The sequence below is a fragment of the Notothenia coriiceps genome, unplaced genomic scaffold, assembly GCF_000735185.1.
Source record: "Notothenia coriiceps isolate Sejong01 unplaced genomic scaffold, NC01 NC01_scaffold00036399, whole genome shotgun sequence".
Lineage (NCBI taxonomy): Eukaryota > Metazoa > Chordata > Actinopteri > Perciformes > Nototheniidae > Notothenia > Notothenia coriiceps.
The window spans coordinates 62,815-75,181 of record NW_011369100.1 but is presented as its reverse complement, the minus strand read 5'-3'; the positions used below and the strand labels follow the sequence as shown (position 1 = coordinate 75,181).

The 12,367-nt window shown below is 42.6% G+C and overlaps 1 protein-coding gene across 2 annotated transcripts in view; it reads left to right on the top strand.

The window, feature by feature from the left end:
• LOC104963688 (excitatory amino acid transporter 2-like) overlaps positions 1-12,367 on the top strand; it is a 30,250-nt gene that overhangs the window by 5,335 nt on the left and 12,548 nt on the right. Inside the window, exon 1 of one of the 2 annotated variants that reach the window (XM_010792307.1) lies at positions 8,891-9,144. The exons of the other annotated variant lie outside the window; for it this stretch is intronic. Within the exon in view, the coding sequence (XP_010790609.1) occupies positions 9,140-9,144 (5 nt within the window). The 5' untranslated portion in view covers positions 8,891-9,139. Of the gene's footprint in view, positions 1-8,890; positions 9,145-12,367 lie in introns of those variants that run through there. 2 annotated transcript variants of the gene reach the window in all.

Sequence of the window (12,367 nt, the reverse complement as noted above, 5' to 3'; positions counted from 1 at the left end):
AACCACCCACATCCCATTGAAACCTGCTATATCGGAATTCAGGTCAGCAGGGGGAGACATGAAATTGCTCTGAGAGTGATTGGTAAAGGGAAGAGGGACAGTGGGGTGGGGGGGGGGTCTCCTTTTGTTTTTTCTCTTGGCACCAAAGACCATGCCATTGAGAACAATCAGCCCATTGTGCGGCAACAAANATCCATCTATCTATCCATATATCCATCTATCTTTCTATCTATCTATCTATCTATCCATCTGTCTATCCATCTCCTTTTGTTTTTTCTCTTGGCACCAAAGACCATGCCATTGAGAACAATCAGCCCATTGTGCGGCAACAAAATATTCATAATTAAAGCACATGAAGTGATTCGTTCACAACAAATGGAAGAGTTCATCTGAGCAGTTGTCCCAAGATGCAGACTGACAGATTCACACTGTTATCAGAGGGAGCTACCTTTGTTTTGTTTAAGCCACTGCTCTTTGAACCATATGCCGCAACACACAAGGCAATCACATACCAAGAACAACTGAAAAAAGAGTATGATTGAGTTGAATAGAGAAATAAAGCGTTTACAGTTTTAAATACTAGATGAACTGACTTTACAGAATCAAAAATGCATTTGAAATATGTTAATTCTAATAGATTCTTTATTCATTATTTGAGTTGCTCTGGCTGAATTTCTCTTCCAATCCTTCCTTTATAAAGTAAAGCTTTTATGTCAGTTTCATGATGTGGATAATGGGAGGATCAGCGAATGGGGAATTGAGAAGAAGAGGATAAATAGAGAATAAAAAAAGGATTTAACGTTTGCAGGGGGTTTCCATATGGTGGCAAAGATGTAGCTATATATCATTTACATTTGATCCTGAGCTCTTGCCTGAACAGGAACACTAAAACTAGCATTTCTGTTAAAAAGTGTCATTGCTCACTTCCCCCACCACCCCTCCCCATCTCATCCACCTTCCTCTTCCTTTGCCCCTTTTAACTATTCCACAAATCCTCAATTAAGTGCGTAATGGGCCTCTGGGGCAGGGTTGTGTGCTTCTTTGTTCAGCTCCGGGGGATCGGCAGGCATTAATGTTCCTCTTGAGTATGTAAATAGCCGGAGCTGTGGGAGCGCGGAGCAGAGCTGCCACTTGTCCCCTTAATCGCCTAGAGCTCCATCACTTTCCGACGTTTGAGGGAGCCAAAGCGGGCCATGCATGAGAACTTCAGCACCAAACACAATGCCGGCCCTCTGGGGAGTAACCTCAGCACCCATGTCCACCACCCACTTCTTCCGGTGCTCTCTCTCCCTCAGGACCCTTTACCCTCCCACTCCACAGACACTGGACCAATGGTCCCTCAGCATGTCTGCTGCTCCCCACTGCTCAGCCTATCCCATCCGGACGGGCCCAGCTGATCCTACAGTGTAGTTTTGTTTACCTCACCCACTTGTCCAGTGGAACACACAACAATCCCCTTCATTGCATGTTTGTCAGCCCCCCTTTCAGAACTAAAAGAGGAGAGAGAGAGAGGAGGGGAGGGGGCTACAAAAACAAAAACGAAGGAAACAATTAAATTGCCCCTCCTCCCCATGAACCCTGTGCTAGCGGTTTCCCAGCTCCAGATTCTGTGAACTCACTTGGAGGCCTGTAAAGTGGCCCATTATTCTAGTAGGGGTGGCGTGTTCCAAGAGCGGCTTGCCTCAATAGCTAAAGAACACAGAGAGGGGTTTGTTAGAGCGTTTTGGCTCACCACATTATGTACTGGTTAATTAGGAGCTGCACCCATCCATCTATCTATCCATATATCCATCTATCTTTCTATCTATCTATCTATCTATCCATCTATCTATCCATCTATCTATCTATCTATCCATCTATCTATCTATCTATCTATCCATCTATCCATCTATCTATCTATCCATCTATCCATCTATCCATCCATCCATCCATATATATATAAAGGCTAATACTTCTTCACTAAATAATGTACCTCTACTGTTTTATTTGCAATGTAATCCCCTAAATATAACCTTAACCAACAGAATACATTGAAAATACATAAACTTAAATAAGTCTAATTTCAAATCAATTTAAATTTGAATTAAGATCCGTTTTACATCAGTCTTTCTGAACAATGTACAGACTCCTTTGTTCCAAGATGGATCCTGACATCGCTGTGAATCCTGCCTCCTCTTATAGTAGTAGGGGATTACGGCAAAGCGGGATTTCGGGGAATTTATGTTGTATGCCTTAAATCTCGACGGAGGAGGGTTTACCATCTTCTGAGCAGAATAGGCTAGTGCACTCTGGGGATTTGGCTGTGACTGGGATCAAACAGTGGAAAAAATGTTTTTGCCCAGAGGTTTTGATAATGATTGACTGTGACTATAAGCAGGCTGTCATAATTAAGCGATGAAAAAAAAGCCTAAGCGGGCGCATTCTCTCTCAATGGCATTCCACTGCTGCGTGTGACTGAAGAAATATTTACATAGTTTGTCTAAGTATGCAGGGAACAGTGACGTGGAAAGAAAAACAATGATGTGAGGAGCAGCAGGGGGTCCCTCTGTTTTATTTTATGTGTGACAACAGATATAATGATATATATTATGTGTAAAAGTGTATGTGTTAATGTAAGAAGAGTGTCAGTGAAGTGGTCCTGAAAGGAAGGCAGTCTCTAAGTTTTGCTTTTGTGAAAGTGAGTCAAGGGTTATTGTTTAATGATCATTCAACCAAACATATTTCTTAAATCCCTTTCAGTCTTTATCTTCGCAGATTTATTTTCAGGTTTTTTCCACTTCACACCTCATTGGACTTGGTGATTAAAATCCAGTTTGCTGCACTAAAACAGTTGGCCAACACTCACGCTCACACCAGGTGTTTCATACTTCCACGGGTTTTTTCCTTGTGCTGCCGTGCCTGGAAACAAGAGCTTTGTTCCAGCCTCTGTTGGAAATGTGTTGTCTGTCAGACATGCATAACAAATCGTTTTTTTGGTCAATACATTATGTTGCGAAGACAACGATGTGTCGTTTGGCATGTGTGAAAAAGGAGGATACAGAAAAAAAGAGAGAAAGGGAGACAAAGGTGGGGAAAAAGGGAGTGTAGTGAGGAAGAGAAATGCATACTGTAGAATGAGAGCGTAGCAGCCTGTCAGCTCAGTCACACTTCTCTGCTTTCCTGATATGCTTCCCCATTGTATTCTGGTCATCCTTGATCAGATGTGTTTCTCTCAGTGCAAAGACACAGACTGGGAATGTTGCAATTAGGAAAAAGCTGCATTGTGTACAGGGAGCTTATAGAAATGTGTGTATGTTAACATCACCATATGCCATGTGTACATATGTTTCAACTTTTGTTTCATGTTAAAGGCATTGCATGATATCCAGTTAACATATGGCAAATATCCCAAAAGCTTAACAACAATTAAAACCAAGCAATACTGTATGACACGTTTGTGCAGTATATGGCCAGAGCTATGAAGTTTCTTTTTCGAACTGAGCATTCACATTTTTTAGCAGACGTGACCTAACACGCCTTATAGCCAGTGATCATTTTAGCCTCCAGTCTTTGGGGAGCGATGTGCAAAAGGTACGTGTGTCTGTGTGTGTGTGGTCCCCTGGTCAAGCTGGCTCCTGTAATGAGCTGAGTGTGTGTGCAGGAATGCCCTTTCTGTCATCACTGCGGGGTGGTGTGAGGAGAGCGGGGGCACGGCCACTGCTGCAGGCTCTGCTCAGTCCCTACAGACTCCAGTGTTTAATTAGTGAGAGAACATGCATCCTCCTTAGCTCCCTTATTGGCAATTCCTGAGTGAGACTGTAACCCCCCCCCTCCCACCCAACCCGCCTCCAATACCAAGGGACTTGACCAACTGAGATTTATGAACGCAGACAAGAGTGTGTGTGTGTGTGTGTTAGCATTTACACATATTGTACCGACACAAATGTGAGCAGGAAGTGGGTTAGACAGTGAGAGTACGCGTATCGTCTGAGTATATATAAATTTGAGAGTGTAGCAGGTGAGTCTAGTGAAGTATGAAACGTGATTTGTGCACTAATCCCATTTCACAGGGCCAGCTGCCCAACACAGATGTCAGCTCTTCATGTACCCACAGATAACCTGATAAAACAGAAGCCCCTTCATACACTGTGGATGAAGAGACATGCTCCATCTCATTCTCTACTTCAATTGATTGCTTTAATCTTTAACCTTTGTCTAACCCTTTCTCTCCATGTTCAGTTTTTTCTCTCATCTGCTTGCAATTCCCTGTCTTTGTCTCCATCCCTACCTTCATCAGCCACACCTTCCTTTTTCCACCCTCCCCCATTTCTCCTCCACCCTTCCCCCATACATTGTAACACATCTATCTTTATATGGAATTACTGCTGCTCCCCCTCCCCCCCACCACTGTCATCCCCCTTACAACATTGTAGCGGGTATACCATAGCGAGGAGTGTATAGGGGGTGGGGTGGTCCTGCCTTACTGACAGATTTAATGAGCTCCTATGGGGATCTGACCAAAGCCATCAGAAGCTGCGTGCGGCTATATAGCCAGCTCTCTTAAACAGATGCGCCTTTGCTAATGACACTAGCATCACTTCATATGCAGCCGACGTGAACACAGGAGCAGCTATAGGAGGAACATGCGCGTTTGTCTGCAATAGGCGTAGCCCCTCATCAAATAGAGGAGGCCGTGGGGAGGAACAGTGGGAATATTTCACATGACTATGGATGCACTTCTTTTCTCAGATGATCTTCTATAGGTGCAGCTTTAGGCAATATATTGGGGCTGGGTTATTGCATGGGCTGTCACAACATGTATTTGGTTGCAGCTTAGAAGGACACTTCTGAAAACATAGCATGACAATTAAGACTATTTCAAGGTGATGGAAGAAAGACTGAGAGTTGCACGAGTTGAGAAATATGGTTGAGTGTTTGTGTGTATCTTTGAACACAAGAAAGACGGTAGAAAGCGAAAGACGTGAGGATGAGTAAACTTACTTTACCTCTGACTGTGAAGTTGCTTGCAGTTGGATTAAATTCCATCAAACTAAATCCCTTTGCAGATATTATACAGATGAATGGGAATTACCCAAAGCAGCCCTATAACAGCCACTACCCAGCATAATAGGCTGTTAGCACATAATTACAGTACGACTGGTCACATCTGAGGGACATATGCAAACTACAACGCTAGCCTCAGGATTCCCAGAGGCTCTCTCTAATGACTGCCTCATTATGGACACAAAGCGTTGTGCCAAACAAAGGGAAACCTTAGAGGATGCTGAGGGACAGACACGTACTGTATGGTTTAATCATGCGTTGCCAGCATGCTGATGCAGCCTGATTGTAAAACAGAATGGTAAAAAATGTGATGAAAGCAACACAGCAGGAGTTTCAATGTCACATCTCCTGCTGATTATGCATTCCTCAGAAGCATTGTTTCTCATGAAAACTGGGCTGGAGATTGGCTCTATAAAATATTTGCTCCCAGGGGGTCAATTTGAGTGATTTTCTCTGGAAACGTTATCTCCCTCTGTATAGAGTTTGTAGAATAGTGTTACTAATTTGTCAACAACTGTGTGTACGACTGTATAACTTTTCATAGCTTCAATGCTGGAGTGCAGCGTGCTAACCTACTGTAAGCAGCTCTTTCAGCACTACAGCTCTGAGCTGAGGCCTGAGTCTCTGTCACTGACCATGGTACTGAATCCTTGCCCTGTTACTATTGAAGGATTAACCCATCAAGAACAGACAGCCCACACACATTCAATTTAGCCATTCATAATTGCACAAAGAATACAAATATTACAGAGGTCAGTTATAGATAATACATAATACATTGTTCTGCTCAAATTGGACTATATTTGAGCAAATTGCATGGTATTACCCTGTCTGAATATCAGCAAAATCAGCTTTATTCCATGTGCATTTCCTTTTCCTCTATGTTACTCTTTGATCCGACTGTCTTCTCACTCCTGGGTTCAGTTACAATATTTGTTGAAGACAGCTTTCGAGTCGATTGCTGAGATATATCTATATAACTATCCTTACATATAGATATAGATACATATATATGTATCGCCGGGGTTGGGCCGAGTTGGTTGTGTGTTTCGGATGAGAACCTTTACCATTAACATTCTTTGAAAGTAGTCTCGATGAATTGAAAGAAAAATAGCTAGCTCCTTTCAATTTGGGCCGTTGTTTGAGAAATGCATACAGGGAAAAAGAGGATTATTGATTGTGGTTTGGTATTTGGGGTTAAATCTAAGCAAAGTTTGAAGGCAGCTTCCTGATGGGAAAGTTGTTTGGCTACTGCCCCTCTACTTTTGTGTCTAAGCAAGCAGCACTTTGAGAGGGTCTTGTGTGTTTGTTTTGCTACTGTTTAGGTTACACTGCTGATGGAATAAACCAGATTTGCATGACAGTCCCCACATCTCTCTACTGCTATCTATCACTGAATGCATTCATCCCCACAACCATCAAGGAATACATAAGTGGGAGTCGTAGAGTGACAAAGCTTCCCCTTCTTCAGATCCTGGAATTTATCTCTCACTTCCTATGCACAGCACAACCTGAAGTGTTTGCTGAGAGCTTCATTTTGGGGGTGTGGGGGCTTTTCACAGCTCCTAGGCACCCAGTATGTGTGAGTCCATTTCTTCCCACTGCATGGCAAGTGGCTCTGAGTCCCAGGGGGNNNNGTGGGGGGGGGGGGCAGATATATCCGGAGCCTGGCCCAGCTCCAGTTGTCTTTACCTCAGAGTATATTGTGATGCTCCAGTCATGAGAACGGGCACCGGGCCCCTCGAAAGACCAGTGGGAAACTTGTATTCTCATTTACATCTTCCTCTTAGCTATCACATGATTCCCAACAACCTGAATTAGATAAGTATCACCACGCAACCTGTCATTAATGCTGACTTGTTAGTTGTTATGTAAGCACATGTTGTAGATGGTAGTGTGGCATTGTTGGCAAAGACTTTCACAGAAGCTCATCAATTATGCAGCCCGCACACTAAAGAAGCTCCTTTTGGGACATATCCTGTCAAGTTTTAGAAATAATTAAAGAACAAAATGAATGAATTACTAACCTGTCTATGAAATTAAACTTTCTTTGGTGAGGGGAAAAAAATAACACGCCGTCCTGTCGGCTAATCTTTAAAGTTTCCCATCTTAATATTTCGTGTGTGCCTTTGATTGTGTATATGAGTGTGTGTGGCTGTGTGCTTCCTCTTTCCTCTTCATCCCCTTCTCTCTAAGCCGCAGAGTGTTGCTAGGACAACCCCTCGTGGTCCTTGCTGCATCGCAGCGGTCCTCAATGCCACCACTCAGGGAACCTCCTTGCACTGGGAAGGCAGCATAAAATCGGGATAATCGCCGTCGATTATGGGACACAATGGGCCGGCGCTTCTGAAAGATTCATTCATCGTGGAAAAAGGGACTGTGGAGGGGGATAGAGAAAGGGGCGCCTTGGTCCCTCCGCTGCTCTCCCACGGTGGGCACAGGCATGACATCAGTGGCCTGAAAGAACTGGCATTCTGGACATGCCCACTGCCCTCCCTCCCTCCCTCACTATACCCTTATACCCCTTCCAGTTCGAACCCCCTCCCTTCTTTTCTCACCCATGCCAGTTTGGATGCAGCGCTTGGCCGGGCATGTTGAGGCCACTGCTGCTGTTTGCGTGTGAAACAAAGCCCTTCAGTAGGAAGAGAGAGGAAGCAGCGAGCTTCACATGGTACCAGCCAAAAGCAGGGATGGCTGCCTGAGCCTTCCCCTCACAGGCCCCTCTTTTGGCTGAGAGGTGCTGGTGTGACCCCAGTACCCCCTTCTCCCTGTGGTGTCCCTCTTACTCCCCTGTGTAACCCCTTCCTCTCTCTCCCTCTCTCTCTCTCTCGCTCTCATCCTGAAAATACTGCCTCTTCCCTGAGAGGGCCCTTTCAATGAGTATGACGTGTCAAGGGATTTAGGATGAGTGATTTCTCATGACACAACCCTTGCCGACAGGGATGGGATCCCTCTGGCTTTTGTTGTGCAGTTGGTCATTTATTTGAAGAGGAAATAGCTTTACAACACATTTCCCTAATTAGAATAATGTGATACTGCTCTATACGATGTGAAGTCCCATGCTGCTGGGAGACTAGAAGGAAATCAGCGTGACACCATCCTCACATGAATCACGTCGGTCATTTGGGCTTTGGAGTTAAGGAGTTTTGTTGAATGGTGGGGATACTTAAATCTATGAATGTTGGATTGTATGTGACTTGAATGGATGCATCTCATTTTTGCCAAAACCTTTAAAATCGTAACTGTCTTTTTTAAAATGACTATATATTGACGTTATTGAGAACATTAGATATAACATCTTTGCATATAATGATTTGGGCTTTGTTGAGTGTGACGTAACGATTGACAGAGATCTTAGTGCACATTATTATATATCCTCTTTGACCACTGTGGCTCAAGAGTAATTAAAGCATTAATCTGCTGTCCATCAGGATGACCTCAAAGCTCACAAACTGTGACATTAAAACATTAACCCTTCTATCCATCATTCCTTTGTCGTTTATTCTTCGCTCAGCAAAAGGGTTACTAACAAAGCACTACTGTTGACATGTTACCATTAGCAGGCATCATCACCTCATCTCTCTCACTGTCCTATGTAGCCTGATGAGTCTGAGAGCGTGCTCTCTGGAGGGATTACAGTGTCCGGGGAATGGAGGGTCCCTGAGGGATTTGACTCTTAAACTCAGATATTGACTCCTCCCACCACTTTTTATTGTCATTTTGTTTTTACATTTGTCTGATGTGTGTGTGCCTTGGTGTGTGGCTGGCTGTGGGTGGTGGTGTTGGTGGTGGAGTCAGGGGGTGGGGGCTGAGGGGGGCTTGCAGACTTCAGGATGGGGCAATTCAGGTTGCTTTGGCTGTGACTCGTCTTGGCTGTGTTGACTCGCTCCTCTCTGGATGCTTTGGAAGAGCTGTTGGACAGCTGAGGGCTGCTAGCTGTCAGCAGAGTTCTGTGTTTACCTCGGACCTTACCTGCTGACATCTGCCATCAGCTGTGAATGGAGCAACGATTCCTTGAGCTGATTCATTTTTAAATACCAAAGGTTGGAGTTTTGATCCTGGTGAATGTACAGTCCCTACCTCAACTCCAACAGAAATGACGTAAGTCCTCGCACCCAATTTGTAGTTTTAGGCTTAATATGTTTTTCATTTCTCTAGATTCTATTCTCATTAATTCAAGGCAAACTATTTTACTTGAATGTAAGTGTAACCAGACTGTAAATCAGCAAATGAAGTGAGAGTAAAATAACCTCTATTTTTAACTCTCACTACATTACAAAAAATGTGACATCCTTCAGTTTAGGTTGTATATCATCTGAGTAGAAACCAGGTGTTGTTTTATTAAGTCCATCATTATTCCTTCGTGGATTAACGGCCCTGTAATGCAATTAATCTGACTAAGCCCTCGGCCAAGATTAACCGGTTTATAAAATGATCCCATTAGAGACTGAGGAGAAGAAACTGTGTGGATCAGTGAGTGAGTGTGCATCAGTATGTAAATGTCATCACTTCTAAATGAATATAACTTATTAACAAATCCTTTCATAGTCACTAGCTATTAACAACTTGTTTTTATACTTACAGTGTATAAAAGTAGCAGCCCAGATCTCTTGATCTCAATGGATGCTGAACATTTCTAAGCTTAATATCTGCAATGTATTCTTTATGACAGAGAAAAACATATAAATCAAAGCTAATATAATGTGGAGATTTTCCCTCCAATAAAATAATTAATTCACATAAAAAACAACTACTGATGAGAAATAACGGTCAGCTGCAGTGGATTTGTCTTTGCTGTACATTTTTCATCTATCATTTGATCGCACCAGCCCACTCTCTCATCTGTCCATGACTTGGTGAGAGAAGCGCTAATGAGAGGATCGCAGAATAATATCCGACCTCTGTGACGTCCAGCGTCTGCTTCATCTCTGTCTTAGTGCTAAAAATAATCAAAGGGAGAGAAAAAAGGGGAAATTCAATTAACCGGACTCATTACTCTTATGGAATGGGATTTCATGTTAATGCCAATTTTCAGGGTTTTATTCCTGGGGTTTTACTAATTCATCCGGATGTCATCTGAAGTATGAGATAATGATGGCTACTGTTCGCCTGCTGTTTGCATGTATTTTCTGTATTTCACACTTCACTTTGAAATTAATAAGAGGAGACAGGACTGGTCCATCTGTTTGCCTGGAAGCTGACCAGGTGGTCTTCCTATAGGCAAGCTTACAAAGCAGCCGTACAAAATCTGGGGGAGGTGTGTGTGAATGTGTGAGTATTTGTGTGCGCCGTGTGGAATTATTAGAGACTACTTACACAACAACAATAACTCCACAAAGAGCCTTTGGTTGAGAAGAAGTTTTCTGCCTGTTGGTTCGAGCTCCCTGTCTTGCCTTTGATCAAGTTTCACCTTTGAAAAAAAAACTTGACAGCCAACATGATTCAATTCTATGAAGTGTTGTGACTTCATAGTGGACAATGGGGGGGATGTGTGAGGGGAAAAAAACATTGACTCCACCATTTGTGAGTTTTAGGCCATGAACCCCAGGGGTTAGGTGAAAGGTCAGAGCCACATTATTTCTTCTTTGCTATCCTTTGTTATCCATCACAGCAGACATTCACATGGGCTTATTGAAGATCAAAAGAAACACAGAGACATGTTTAAGGCCTCATAGACAAAAAAGATGTCAAACAATTTGATAGATTATTCCTGTGGCTTCATGATGGGACGATGGATATAAAGCTATGACAGAGTTGTTGAACACCTGCCTAACTGCCATGTGACAGACACAGCTGGCTCTCTTCTCGCCAACAAACACATTCACACCTCACCGGAACGGCAGGAAACTGCTTGTAACGGGAAATCACTTTTCATCTAACTAATTAAGCTGTGTGACCGAGCCCCCTCTTCATACTATCGCATTTGAGAAAGAATGGTTAGTGGGTGTATGTCTCAAAAGACAATATGTGTGTGTCCCCCCCCACTCTATAAATCAATAGCCTTTTGTAATGACAAGTAGGAATCTGTTTCATTGTTAGATAGTGTTAAATTAATGTTTTAATACGCTCACCAGGGGATTTTCTCTCTGATTGCAATTTGCATACACTGAAACCCAACCAATTCAGTAGTTTATACATAAGGATATATCGTTTTTTTGAAATATAAAGTCCCCATAGCTTGAAACTTGATGATAACAACCATCCTGGAAGTTTTTATAGTTACAATATACACAGCCTGTCAATACTGAACTTATATAAACTGACTGAAAGTGCCATGTGTCTGCACGTCACTCCCTAAGGAATCATTTTTAGAAGCAGTCGCTTGTAGTCAGCTTCCATCTGTTGGGTGCCATGGTAACTATGGGCAGAGCATGAGTGACAGCTTGGTAACACACTTGAATGCTTAACATTTTTAATAATGTTGTTTTTGTTTAAACCATATACCAGACATATCTTCAGAAACATCATCCACATCCAAATGATTGTCTCTTACATGATGCTATATTTTATTCTAGAACCATGAGTCAACTAATTGATTAATCAGTAAAGTAACTTTCTATGCAAACATTTCAGGAAATATTTGTTCAGCTTTAGTTTGAAATATAATGAATACCTTTGGGTGTTGGACTGAAATGTAAAAACATCACTTAGACCAGTGGTTCCCAACCTGGGGGGCGCCAAAGATGGCGCCAGGCCTCAGATGATTTGAGGCCAAATATCACTAAAAGCCTTGTCTCTACATTACAATAAAATATAAAAAATAATTGATTTGAATAACAATTCAAGTTAGTAGCTATTAAAGGCATAAAAAGACAGACATGTATAATTCTTTCTTTAATAGAAATGTTTCTTCTGCCCGTAAAGTGTCCAAACCGGGCTATTCTGGATAAGCGCATTTTTAAAACATAGTCATTGCCCATGCCGGTTTCAGTCAGATTATTTGTCACAGTTGCCCCGATCAGATCGGTCTCCTCCATTTTGTAGATTATTTACGACTTTTGAATCCACATAAACACATCGGCAAAATCCGGCTTACTTTGAGCATGTGTTTTAAACAGTTTAATCCCTTTGTGAATTGTTTCCACTTCCGCGCTGTCCTTTAATTTCTTCATACAGCGGGAATCCAAAGGAATTAATCCTGAGTCCAGTAACCATCAAAGTCACTCCAATAGTGCTCCTTAATTATGCTTTCATCCTCCTTTAACAAAACACTTCACATTCATCTAGTTTGTGACAGTAGTTGTAGCATTTTTGAGAGTTTTAAACTTTAATTACCGCTGTTGCGCCCCCCCCCCCCCCCTGTGTGTGTGTGTGTGTGTGTGTG